Source organism: Micromys minutus (assembly GCF_963924665.1).
Source record: "Micromys minutus genome assembly, chromosome: 17".
Taxonomy (NCBI): Eukaryota; Metazoa; Chordata; class Mammalia; order Rodentia; family Muridae; genus Micromys; species Micromys minutus.
The window spans coordinates 49,084,410-49,098,162 of record NC_137952.1 but is presented as its reverse complement, the minus strand read 5'-3'; the positions used below and the strand labels follow the sequence as shown (position 1 = coordinate 49,098,162).

At 44.9% G+C, this 13,753-nt stretch overlaps 1 protein-coding gene and 1 pseudogene across 2 annotated transcripts; both read right to left on the bottom strand.

Moving 5' to 3' along the window:
• Nucleotides 1-464: 464 nt before the first annotated feature.
• Nucleotides 465-815, bottom strand: LOC308431467 (large ribosomal subunit protein uL23-like; the record flags this gene model as incomplete). The annotated part of the gene is made up of 1 exon (XM_080930960.1): nt 465-815. The coding sequence occupies one exon, from the start codon at nt 813-815 to the stop codon at nt 465-467; it is 351 nt and encodes a 116-aa protein (XP_080787086.1).
• A 9,963-nt stretch (nt 816-10,778) lies between these two features.
• On the bottom strand, nt 10,779-11,078 carry LOC308431546 (ATP synthase subunit g, mitochondrial-like; annotated as a pseudogene). The gene has a single exon. The product of its transcript is annotated as an ATP synthase subunit g, mitochondrial-like (transcript).
• Nucleotides 11,079-13,753: the final 2,675 nt, after the last annotated feature.

The following is a 13,753-nucleotide window of genomic DNA, read 5'->3' as shown; positions in this document are numbered from 1 at the left end:
CTAAACTACTGAGCCATCTTGCCAGCCCCTACTTTTGCTCCAGCTTTCAGAGTCCTAAAATTAGGAGTATGCACTGTCATACCAGGCTAAAATGTTTTTCAAAAAAATTTGTTTTCAGTGCTGGGGTTAGAACTAGGGGTCTTGAGCATGCTAGGCAAGAACTCTGCCCCAAACTACATTTCTAGCCCCCCACCCCAGTACAGATGTAGTTTTGTTTTCTGAATATTTAAAAAGTGTTTTATTTATTCCTTGAAAATTCCATACACCACTTATATGATGCATTTCTTCCTCTCTCTCTCTCTCTCTCTCTCTCTCTCTCTCTCTCTCTCTCTCTCATGGTGAAAAAGTATCTGTTTAGAAGTAGGCAGCTGGAGTCAGTTTAGATGATCCCCATTTTGTTGACAACGTCCAGAGTGTCATTACCAGGAGCCAAAGGAACACATGCCTTCTTCTCTCCATTGGTCTTAGCAGAGTATTGACTTTGGCCACATCAATGTCATAGTCTTCACAGCCTGTTTGATCTGGTGCTTGGTGGACTTGACACGCACAGAACACAAGCACGCTGTTGTCTTCTTCACAGCTGACTCAGCAGTCAGAAGGGATTTGCCGAGGACATGGTGGTCACTGTCTCTTCTGGACACACCCTTCTGAGGGTATTGTGCTGCCTCTGGAGCCGCAGGGTTGCCAGAAGGTGGGTGACATGTGGGTGGATCCTCTTTTTGTGGTGGTGGATGCTGAACTTTCATCACCGTCTTCTTGGCTTTCAAGGCCTTCCCTTTGACTTTGGCTTTGGGAGGAGGGGCAGGAGCTTCCATCTTTGCTTTTTGTGGCACCTTGATGAAAAGGATTGCCAGGCTATACCATATTTTGGGTTTTGTTGTTTTGTTTTGTTTTGGGTTTTTTGTTTGTTTGCTTGCTTGTTTGTCAAAACAGGGTTTCTCTGTGTAACCATCTTGGCTGTCCTGGAACTTGCTTTGTAGACCAGGCTGGCCTCAAACTCACAGGGATTAGCCTGCCTCTGTCTCACAAGTGCTGGGATTATAGGCATGCGCCACTACACCTGGCTTATACAATATATTTTTAACCTATTTATCTACTACTACTTTCCCCAGCTCACCCTACTGCTCCCTGCCCATCCCAATGATTGTTTGTGAGTAAGAGTATGCTGTCAGTTTAATAACAAAGCTGAAAAGCAGTTTGTTCCTGGACAGATCCCACCAAGTCAGCACAGTTCCCATGGAAGAGGATCTTTATTGAAGGGGTTTGGGGGGAGAAGCAAGGAAGAAGAAGAGAGAGATAGGTTGGGGTCTCTGTCTTTTATCTGAGCCGTGACGTAGGTGGTTCAGGTAATGATGTTCACAGGTGATGTGGGTGAAGCATGGGTAGGGAATGTGTGGCAGTTGCCACAGCAACAGATACAGGAGGGTCCTTGTCACCTAAGGATGACACGTCATTGCTGAATTTGGAGGCTAACTGTAAACCACTTTGATACTAACAATAGTTATTTAAGTTAGCATTTTATTACTATGACAAAACACCTGATTGTCAACTTCTAGGGAAGAAATATTTGTCTGGGCTCACAGTAGGCAGGATATTATGGTGAGAGCACACAGTAAGGCAACATCTTATAGTGGGAGCACACAGTAAGGCAGCATTGTAGGGTCACATAACAGAGGCAAATGCTCTGCTTATAGTAGCTGGAAAGTCAGGAAGAGAAAGTGGAGGGGCTGGAGTTTCCCTTTGAGCGCACGCTCCTCACTGCCTTCTCATTACTCCTTCGCTGCCCAGTAGTTCTCTAGATGGAGCGAGTCTTTAAGGTGTGGGGAACGCTCTGCAAAACTGTACTGAAAACAGATACGTGAGCCAATAAGACAGTCCCTTATATTATTAAGTCACCAAGTATTATAGGCTCCATGCCATTATGAGGCCACACTTTTATACAACTGGCAAAGCCAGAGGTCCATTCACACCTGTGTCACACAGACATGAAAGGATCACATTACTGCTATACATCACGGGAAATTGGCTCCGTTTCAATCTCTCCACAGCACTTCTGTGTACATGGTCTATTATATGACATCACATGCAGGAACTTCAGCTGACTTACGTATCTTAGAACAGTGATGCGGGGCGGGGTCCCTGCATCCCTTCTGTAGTAACCACACACTGAAGGCCTCAGCATCACCTGCCCTGTGCTGTGCTGCGAGTGTCCTGCCCTCAGGAGCACCTCTCTCCGTGGATGACAGACAGGGACTTGTTTACTACTTTGTCAGTACTTCAGTCTTTCCCTGGGCTAGCTCTGCTCTGTCTTTTTTGTCTCCTAGGGCTCAGTGGGGCTCTGGTTGCCCACAGTAACACTGAGGCCACAGCCCCATTACAGTCTGTCTTTTCTTTCAGGTCTCATTTCCCATTTCTTTCCTGGATCTTGTTCCAAATACATGATTCTAACCTCAAGGTCAGCTTCTGGGGAACTCCAAACTAAGACCGATGTTAAACCAGGCTACTTGTAGAAATATGGCTGATACCTATCAAGGACTTATCATGTGCCAGACACCTTCCTAAGTACATCATTCAGTTCTCACAGCACCTCCTTTGGACACCACTGTTAGCCGAGGTCCGTAGAGCTCCGAGAGTTTAAGTGTTAGTAACAAATGAAGGATTTAAAACTTGGCGAGCTAACTCAAGTGCTCGTGCCTTTAATTACATAAGCCTTTGATACCGCACATCGATTTAAATATCTTCACTGGTTCATATTTTATAGGCTTTGGAGAACATTTTGCCTCTTGGGATTTGCTGATAGATGAGCTTATAGATTTTTCTTTGTGATCTATCAGCAATAATATTACATAGTGTGAATGCAGTGGCCTGCTCCCATCCTGCTGAGATTAGAGCCACATGCAGGACGCTTTCCTTTCTCTGACTACTTCGAACGGTTCAGCGGTGTTTGCTTTTCCTGTCTGAGCTGCTCTTCTGTCCAAACCTCCCGCTGCAGGTCAGGGAGGCCGCTTGGTCAGCCCAGTGGTTTAGAGCGTGTGGCCATAGTTTTTGCAGACTTATGTTCTTGCTGATTTTGTCAAAACTAGCTGCCCACTTTAAAAGTTATTCTGTGATAAGTAAAGGTCAGTGAGTCTGTTGCAGTAACTAGTTGGACGGAAGGAAACAGGCTTCCAGCCAACCAGACACTGGGTGTTGTGTTCATTTCTAGTTTGAAAGACAACATTTCATAGACCCTGGGTGACCCTTATTTGAACTGGAATATTCTGCTAGCTGCTGACCTTGCCAGGCTGGCTTTTTCCCCCTTTGTTACAATGCAAAATATTACCCTCTCCTCTCACCTCCCCTGTTGTTCTGAAAACAGGAAAACAAATGTCTTGTGGTTCCTAGAAAATGTTATAAAGTTGTTTCCCAAGTTAGGTCATTGCAGTTACAAAATCTCTGTTTTGAGAGAAGACCTGGCCAAAACCAACAGAACTGAAGGTCAGTTATTATTTCAGGGGAAAAAAATCTTGAGACTAGCCAGGGGTTGTGTCTCCCTTTGCACACAAAAAAATACAGACAGAATTCTTCCAGCTGGCCTAGACTATTTTGAGAACATCTTTCTCTCTTTGTAGAGACAGACTTAGTTTACTGGCTGACTTACCCAGGTTTTGAAATTGCCCTATAAAATATTGGAAGGCATTTTAACTTTATAAGGCAATTTATCATAAATTAATTTTCAGGAACTTTTGAGCCAATGTAAAATAAGAACCAAACTTTTGAGTCATCGACTAATTTTAGTTTAAGATTTTAAAGATATTTTCACTGATTACTGATGTGTGTGTGTGTGTGTGTGTGTGTGTGTGAGAGAGAGAGAGAGAAAGAGAGAGAGAGAGAGCTAGCAGGGTCTTTTCTGTTGTTTCTGCTGCTCTGTGTACTCCAAATTAACTGGCTAGTTAGCCTCCTATCCCACAGTAGGAGGGCTGGGATTACAGCCTTGTACCAGAGGACCTGGACTAATTTGTGATTCCTTCCTTCCTTTGTTCTTCCTTCCTTCTTTCCTTCCTTCCTTCTTTCTTTCTCTTTCTTTTCCTCTTCTCTTCCTCCCTTCTTTTTTCCTCCCTCCCTCCCTCTTTCTCTTTCTTTCCCTCCTTCCCTCCCTCCCTGCCTGCTTCCTTCCTTCCTTCCTTCCTTCCTTCCTTCCTTCCTTCCTTCCTTCCTTTCTTCTAGCATGGATTCTGCTGCCCTAACTCCGTCCATAAGGCTTGCACGACAAGGGTTCTTACCCACTGAACTATCTCATGATTTCCTCATCTAAGTTTTAAAACTAGGATTTTAAATTTCTAGCATCAGTTAAATTAATATGCGCAGGAAGTCCAGATTTCTTACTTTGTGCTCATAGAGGCTGGGCAAAGGATGCCATGCGAGTTTTTCTCCAGAAGTTTCAGTCACCAGGAGTTGACATTATTTAAGTAACATGGAAACAGTAGATAGTTACAATTTTTGTTGAAACAGTAAATAGTTACAATTTTAACAGTTCACTTGCAGAGATGAAAACTCTTCATCTGCGACCTTGTGGGTTCCTATGGTGTAAATACCCTCACTGACAGATTTCAAGTTGCTGATGCCAGGCCAAGCACAGAGCAGATTCCTGCAAGTTTAACCGTTGGCTCTCAGGAGCTGCTCAGAAGCATCTCTAGACAGTACAGTGGATGACTCAATCAAATCATGTCCCCTAAGCAGACTTGGGCTCCTTGGTTTGGTGTCTTTGTGATATCCTGGAACACAGCACAGGGTTTACTAGAACAGCAGGCAGCAGACCCTGGTACAAGCGGCACGTTCAGATCCAGTGTGTATCGCCCTCTTAATTTTCTGTTACTATAATACAATCCCTGCCCCTGGAGAATTTATGAAGAATAGGGATTTGTTCCAGCTTCTGCCTTCGTTTTTGTTATGTTCTCTTTGATACTTAAACACCAGAGCCAGGCCCTTTCTCATGCTAAGCACATGTCTGTTTTCCCTAAATGAGTTATAACTATGGTTTCTAGTTTACAGGTTTTTTAAAAAAAGATCTGGCGTTTGCTGCTTTTGAATGACAGCTCAGATTTATTTTCTCCAAGAGCCGGCATTTGATGACCAAACAAAGCGAGGAGATTCTAAGAAGCTGTGCAAAGGCTGACACAGGAAACCGATCAGGGCCTCAAGGGGTAATCACTGCTGTAGTAACCACTGGCCAAGCTTCCTCAGAAGGGACCCAAGGGCAGGGAGGATCCACCCCCGTTTCTCTCATTAGGCTTAGGGGGGACGTGGTGCGTCATGAGGAAAAGCCTCAGGACAGCGGGAAATGGAAGGTGGAAGGTTGGGAGGTGCAGTGGTCAGCCCTCTGGGTCTCCAGCTGCAGGACCCTAGTATGTGCGGGACGCTGATGGGACCTGCTTTTTGTTGTTGTTATCCTGGGGATCCAGGATTGCCAGGGCTGATGGGGTCACTGTAGTCATTACAGACACCAGGAACCAACAGGTCCTGAGCTACTGTGGCTGGTAATACCCACCACTGAAGCCTCTAGGACTCCCTCACTGCTTTCCGCAGCACGCACAGCTCAGAGTTCATCACCTTCGGGCCATGTCTTGAATGGAAGGCTTCTCCACTGGAAGCCTTCTGACCTACTCTCCCTTGCTCGTGGTTCTTGAAGCTGGGAAGTGCAAGCTGGCCTCAGCTCCCTCAGCGGAAGGCCTCCTGTTGCTCCAACATGGAGGGGAAGCTGAAGAACCGGTGGGCATGAGCAAAGGCAGGAAAGAGATGGCCGCTCCAGAACCCCCACCCATTCCCGGGTGACAGTACTGTGTGAGGAGGTGGTTCTGGGGCAGAGCATCTGCCTAGCACAGCGTCCTGGGTTTCATCCCAGCACTTTAAAAAGCAACCACCACAACAACGACGACAAAGTGAATCCTTTAAATATTCCGATATGTGGACTTCGGAGGACACAATTGTGCCTTTGAACCATCCCCTAGGAGAAAGCACCCGCTTTAATTATCCTCTCCAAGTCATACAGTTAGGGTCACCAAGGACAGTCCAAGAGCGTTTGAGACGCAAGGGCCTCTTATAGCCCTGTGGCTGGGGTGAAGACGGCTGTGCTCAGCAAAGGCTGACCGCAGAACAAAATAAGCAACCGGTGTCGGCCTGGATGCTGACTGGGTTTTGTTTTAGACTCATATCTGAAAAGCCACAGCCTCCTTTGAGGAGGCCTGGGACATGTCCTCATCTCTTAGAGATCTCTTCCTCTCTCCCTCCCCGCCCTTTTCAAAGGCCTTAGTTTCTCCTCCTCCCACGTCGTATAAGTACAATCATTCTACTACCTGGCACACATGCCACGTGACCGAAGATGCACTGGTGCTGTGTCCCTGTGTATGATGATATAAATCTAGCCATCAGTGTGGGGAAAAGTGGAGAGCAAAGGACATCTCAAGTTGAGGCTGCTGCTAAATTTGACTGTGCCCTTTGAAACAGTCCAGTCAGCGAATCCGGAGTGTGAGGCCAGGCCTTCCTCTGAGCTGCTGATAAGAGCCCAGAAAGGCTTTATCTTTGGTCACATGGTCTCTAGATTCCCAGCGAAAGTTTCAAGATGAGCCTTCCAATAGCCAACAATCTCACTTTCATTTTGAGTTTTTAAGGTTCACTCACACCCCTCCACCAACCCCTGCCTTTTTAAGCCAGGCTTCTAGGTTGTGTCAGAAGTCTTAGTAGTTGATGAATGAAATGCTGGATTGGTTTGAGTTCCTGTGTAGCTAATGGAAAATAAGATGGGATAGAAAGAGGCTTAACAGAAGAAGCTTAGGGCAGGGATAGTATCTAGGTTATGGGCAATGTCAAAGAAATCAAAATACAGCCAAGTAAGTGCCCAGAGAAGGGTGTCAGTGGGAAGTCATTATTATTTTTAAGCCTAGAGGTGCATGAGAGGATACTTTAATTTTTTTAATTACACGTTTGTTTGTTTGTTTATTTATTTATTTATTTATTTATTTAGTGTGTAGTGTGTGTGTGTGTGTGTGTGTGTGTGTGTGTGTGTGTGTGTGTATCACAGTACAGGTATAAAAGTCAGAGGATAATCTCTGTGGGAGTGTGGGTGTTTTTTTTTTTTTTTCTACCATGTGTTCTGGGGCTAGAACACAGCTCATCATCACCTTTGCTCCTTTGCTTGATCTCTATGAACCAAGCAACAGCTTTTTTGTTTGTTGGTTTTTTAACATAGGGTCTCATTCTGTAGCCCTGGCTGGTCTGACTCTTGCCCTCTAGACCAGACTGACTTTGAGCTCACAGAGCTTTGCTTGCCTACCTTAGCCTCTGACTTAAGGCATGACCATCAAATCCAGCCTAAAGTATCTGCTTAAAATTTTTTTCCTTTTTAATTTTTATTTTAGATGTGTGGGTGTTTTGCAGTATGTACTGCCCCTGGAATCCAGAAGAAAGTGTGGGGTCTTCTGGAACTGGAGTTACAGATGGTTGCTAGCCATCATGTGGGTGCTGCGTGTGAAACTCTGGTTCTCTGGAGGGGCAGCTAATGAGTGATCTTAAGGTGGTGTGGACATGCCAGAAGGCTTGATATCTATTAAACCAGTTAATTCACAGAAGCAAAGAGGTTGTGCTCCCAAAGTAGGCTGACTAGCCTGAGAGTGAGATGCTGTGTTTATTTAAAAGATGTTTTTATGTGTGTCTTTTCCTCTTCCTGCACGAATGTATGTGCACCATGCAAATGCCTGGAGCCTGGAACTGGAGCTACCGATGGTTGTGAGCCTCCATGTGGATTCCGGGAACCGAATGTGGATCCTTTGCAAGAGCAACAAGGGCTTTTAACCGCTGAGCCATCAACATTATGTCTTTAAGAGATGCACCGACTGAGCAAAAATCTGGTTACCAGGGGGAGACTGATATCTGCAGAAGCATTAGCTGTGAAAGAGACTTCTCTACACTCAGCCAGGATGATGGTGCCTGTAGGGACAATGACACATTTCTACATTCCAGAGGTTCTATACACGGCTACTTTTCATTCACAGCCAGAGTGAGGATGAGTTGGTATAAACATCAGTAATATCCTAAGGCTGTGTTCCCATTGTCTTATGTGCAAGAAACTCAAGACCTGATATAGCTTAAGACCCTCAGCATGATAAAGTCACATGGGAGACGTAAACACGGCTCAGGGCTGTCAGTGACATGGTAGCTGCTGAGACCACTCCATCTGGGGCACCAGTGGGTAATTTCTTGCATTTTTAAATTGTTACTAAGAAGTATTTGCTTTGAACTTACTTAAGGATGTGGGCCCTGGTCCATTTATTCTGCTCCAGTGGATGGTTCCTCACCCATGTTATATAAGTGGCACAAATTAAACCCAACAAGTTATTTGTTTAAAAAAGAAGAAGGAGTGGGAGGAGGGGAGGAGGTAAGAGCTGGAGAGATGGCGCAGTGTTAAGAACACTTGTAATTCTTACAAAGGACCTAGGTTGAGTCCCTAGCATGCACATGATGGTTCATAACTATCCATAACTTTGATTCCAGGGGATCTAATACACTTTCTGATTTCCTTGGGCATGAGTTATGGACATGGTGCACACACACACACACACACACACACACACACACACACACATATACAGGCAAAACACCCATATGAATAAAATAAAATAATATCTTAAAAAGTAAAATCCTCAAGTAATATATATGTATGTCTTAGTCAGGGTTTCTATTCCTGCACAAACATCATGACCAAGAAGCAAGTTGGGGAGGAAAGGGTTTATTCAGTTCACACTTCCATATTGCTGTTCATCACCAGAGGAAGTCAGGACTGGAACTCAAGCAGGTCAGGAAGCAGGAGCTGATGCAGAGGCCATGGAGGGATGTTACTTACTGGCTTGCTTCCCCTGGCTTGCTCAGCCTGCTTTCTTATAGAACCCAGGTCTACCAGCACAGGGATGGCACCACCCACAGTAGGATGGACCCTGCTCCCTTGTTCATTGGTTGAGAGAATACCTTACAGCTGGATCTCATGGAGGCATTTCCTCAACTGAGGCTCCTTTTTCTGTGATAACTCCAGCTTGTGTCAAGTTGACACAAAACCAGCCAGTACAATGTATATATGTGTGTGTGCGTGTGTGTGTGTGTGTGTGCGTGTGTGTATAAATATACATCTGTTTGTTATCATTACAATTTTCCTGAAGTTCTTGGACTGTAAGTTTTCCTTCTGTTAGAATGCAGACTATGGAAAGCCCGAGGGAAGAAGTGACCCTCATCGAGTCCATCAGTTCTTTACGTTTTGGTGGACCTGCTTTGTTAGTCTGTGAATGTGTTTGTGTATAAACTACGTTCCCACCTCTCGATTCCTAACCCAGTGTGCTTCCAAACGACCGTTCTCACATGTCCTAAATGATCAAGATAAGGGATGTCAAATCTGTGTTGACATATTCGCTAGTCCACATTCCACATTCAAATTCCCACAACTGTTGCAGTAACACTCTGAACAGTATTTCTTGTTTTCAGCGTCATGCGTTCCAAGAAGTCAACTGTCCTCACATAAATTTGGGTTATGTGATCCTTCAGTTGGTCAAAGACAATAGGAGGCTTAGCACCTTATTGCCTTTGTAGTTCATAACTATCAAGTCTCACTTTCTGGAAGCTTCTAGGAGTCAGCTGTGTATGTACAGTCGGAGTGCCTTCTGTGTGTTGTCATGGTTACCCTTCAGGGTAACTTACCACTCCTGGGACACTGAACATTCGATGCTGTAAGTCTTTAGAGATGGGGCCTGGTTGGATCACGGGCTACATTAAGCAGGGATCCTAGAGCCAACCGTCTTCTCCTTTCCCTGGCTGACTTGCTTTCTGAACTGGTGCAGCTTTTTAGAAAGGCTTCAAGTACTGCAACTGGGCACGTGTCTACTGCCCTCTGGTGGCAGACGTCTGTACGTCTCGGGAAAGGATGAGAGCAAGGTCCCAGGCCAGACATCTTAAACCTGTACTTCTGGCCTAGGGCTTGACCATCTCACGTGGAGGCGTTACAGGGCCTCTCTGTTTGGTTTTCAGGTGGTTATCTTCTTCCCCATGTGCCTGTGTTCTAGGTTCCTCCCACAAGGACACCAGCCACGCAAAGACACACTCTATTTTAAAGGTCCTGTGTCCAAGTGACATCACATTCTTAGAGGGTCAGGAGTTAAACATGTGAGGTGGGTGGTATGTGAGTGGGGCCAGGGGAGGTACAATTTAGCCCATAGCAAGCAAGAAGGACATGTGGGAATTTTTTAGATTAAATCAACTATGAACAAAAACAAAACAAGGGCTCAGCTCAAAACAAAGAGATGGCTCAGTGGTTAGAGCAATGACTGCTCTTCCAGAGGTCCTGAGTTCAAATCCCAGCAACCACATGGTGGCTCACAACCATGTAATGGGATCTGATGCCCTCTTCTGGTGTGTCTGAACATACAGTGTACTCATATACATAAAATAAATAAATCTTTAAAAAAAAACAGCTAAAAAGTAAACGATTAAAAAACAAAAAACCTTGGTTAATATACATTTTTAAAGTGTTCAATATCATTAGCCAGCAGAGAAATGAAAAATAAAACTGCTTTGAGATGCTACCCTATTCAAGGTACAATGGTATTACCAAGGAATCAAATTTAGATTTTAAGGAGCACCACCCCTCTCTATTTTTTTTTTTTTTTTTTTGATAGCTAGTATTTTATTCAGATAGCAGTCTCACTACACATGGTCCAAGAACATTCAAATAAGAACTCAAATCAGAAGCTAAGGATTGGACTTCAAACATCATAGCCAATAATGCCACGTTTGCCTATGATCGCTCCGATATAGAACCACATCCACAACTCAGTGGCCACCAAACCATTCAGCACAGCTTCCTTAACTGTAAGGTGTCTGAAGCTACCAGTTTTAGCACTCTGAATTATTATTTGTTTTTCTCACTCTGAACAGCTGTAGGGATTTCACCAGGGGTTGGGGAAAATGGCTCAACCTTGGCACAGAGCCAGAATGTGGCCAGTCACAGCAGCAGCCACCATCGACGGTGCCTTCTCCTTGAAGTTACGAATGAACTTGGCCATGGTCTAAGGTGGAGGGTAGGTCTCCCTGATCCACCAGCTGAATGTCCCTTCTCTATTTGTGAATACAGTGTTTCTTGCTTGGGATTTCCAGGATGACTTCTCATGATTCCACTGAGGGCATACCTGAGTTACACGAGCCGGAATACAACCTTGAAAGTGGGGGCTTCCCATAATTATTCTGGGATAGGGAGTGTAAATGTGCAAAAGAGAAGTGTGCTGACCCTGCTGAATCTGTGAGTGGTCCTTTCCTTTTTCTCACCGCCATAGATCACTTACTAAAGTGGTGAGTTCAGAATTTAGCTTTGTGTCTTTTTTATTCTAATAACACTCATTTATTACCTCCTCCCAAACTAGGGTCTTTCTTTTCTATGGCATGGTTGTTTTCTCTGCATGTGTGACTGTGTGATGGTGTTGGATCCCCTGGCCCGGGAGTTAAAGGCAGTTGCTGGGAACCGAACATGGATCTTTTGGAAGTGTAACCAATGAGAGCTCTTAACCACTGAGCATTCTCTCCAGCCCCCACACGAGTGTCCTTTAATTCTATTTAGTGAAGCTGTCCTATGGCCTGTGGAAATTCCCTCCTAATATTTATTCATTCATGGTTGCTTTACCACATACATATACACAGATGATGATGTCGAAGCTCTGTTCCTTCTGGTTGCTTACCAGCAGCGTGCAGGCTTTGGGTTGCTGATGCGAAGGACCAGCTTTTGTTCCTTCTGTTAACTTAATAGTGCACTTGGAGTTAAATGGGGCCACGTAATTTGCCTTGTCCCCATTCAGTGATATTGTCTGGGATTGTTCAGAGCCAGCCATGTGATCATTTTTTAAGATGAACATCGGTACTCCAAAACAGTAGCTACTTCATTAAGTACACAGGGCAAAGGTTATAACTAACTTAGATGCATCTCAGGAGTAGTAAACAAACCTTTGTTGCTTATACCCCTCACACCGGGGAACTGTCATCACAGCATAAAACAGCTCACCTGCCAATGAAAGCTATTGTTCTAGTCTGCTGACTAAAAGCAACTTGGGAGGAAGATTGTGGTTCATAACATGTCTGATTTCTTGACATGTCTGATTTCTTCACCTTGCTCAATGATTAACCGAGGAGATGGATACGTCACCACATCTGGCCTATATAGTAGTTTGGGAAAAAATACTTGTGCTGTATTATATGGGACCAGTGCTTTCTTTCTCCTTTGGTATATTTCTGGGACACGTTTATTTCCAATGGGACTTTGTGGGGTAGATGGAGTTGGTATTGATTCTTTACTCTAGTGTGATGAGAACATATACCCAACTCCCTGTCATGGTCCTAGAGAGTCACTGCACCCCACTTCATCCATTTCTATGTATGGATGCCCTCCTACGTGTGTACACGCGAAGGGCAGAGCTCAGCTCCAGGCGTCTTCCTCTCTTACCCTCTACTTTCTCTTTGAGACGGGCTCTCTCGTCGAACTTACAGCCCCCTCACGGGTTCAGTGAGCTGGCCAGCTGGAGAGCACCCTAGATCTGCTTGTTTGTCCCCCAGCTCCAGCATTAGGGTTACATAGACTTGTGACACCAAATTCTCCTTCTACATGGGTTTGGGGGAGGGACTTGAGGCTTGGCAGTGAGCACTGTACTTACCGAGTCACCTCCCTAGATTCCCACGTAACGTCCCACTTTGGCTGTCTGTGACCTTGCAGTTCAACGGAGCAAGAGGATGGGAGTGGACTTGCTTCGGAGGATGAACCTGTTTGGCAGGGCTTTGGACACTGCTAATTCAGAAGGACTTGCAGCTGGAAGAACCATTCAGCCGGGCTAGGGACCCAGAGAGCAATGATCAGTACCCGCCGTGGCTCGACACTTAGTTTGGGGTGATTTGTTCTGTAGCAACAACTGACGAACTCATGATGTCAGAGGCCATGGATGATTTATTGTACCCGTTACGTGTGGGTTTTGCTCTCTGGGAAGTTGGAAATCAATTCACCATGCCACCAGCAGTGTGTGGGAAAGCTTCAAAAACACTCACATGTCCTCCTCCACTTGGTTATGAAAACCTAAATGCCTTAGGAGAGGGAGGAAAGAAGGGAGAGAGAGAGAGAGAGAGAGAGAGAGAGAGAGAGAGAGAGAGAGAGAGAGAGAGAATGATTGACCCTACCACCACACATAAGATCGTATATTGCTTTGTTCCAGACTGCATGTAAGTGGTTTTCTCTATTTTTAGTAAATGAATTTAATTTGCAGCATGAGCAACATGCGCATGTGCAATCCATACAGTTGGTAATATACGGTATTGCTAACCCTTAGTTTAGAAGAAACCAGTCCTTTTGATAATGGGTTTTAAAAATTCCGTGTGATATACATGCACTGCTAAGGATGTAGTTATAGAAATGTGAACACGTGTGTTCATATATGATGTGGTCAGAGGAGAGCATTTAGTGTCTTCCTCACTGCCTTCTGCGTCACTGTCTTGACGAAGGGTCTCTCACTGAACTGAAGGTTTGCTGTTTCTCCATCAGTGTCTCCCTCTCCAATGCTGGAGTCATAGGCATGTTTAGCCTTGCCCAGCTTTTCGTGGGTGCCACAGATTCGAACTCAGGTCCTCGTGATTGTTCGGCATGCATGCTTACCCACTGAGTTCTCTCCCCAGCCTTTGATAATGATCTTTAAATATTTTAATGTAGCAA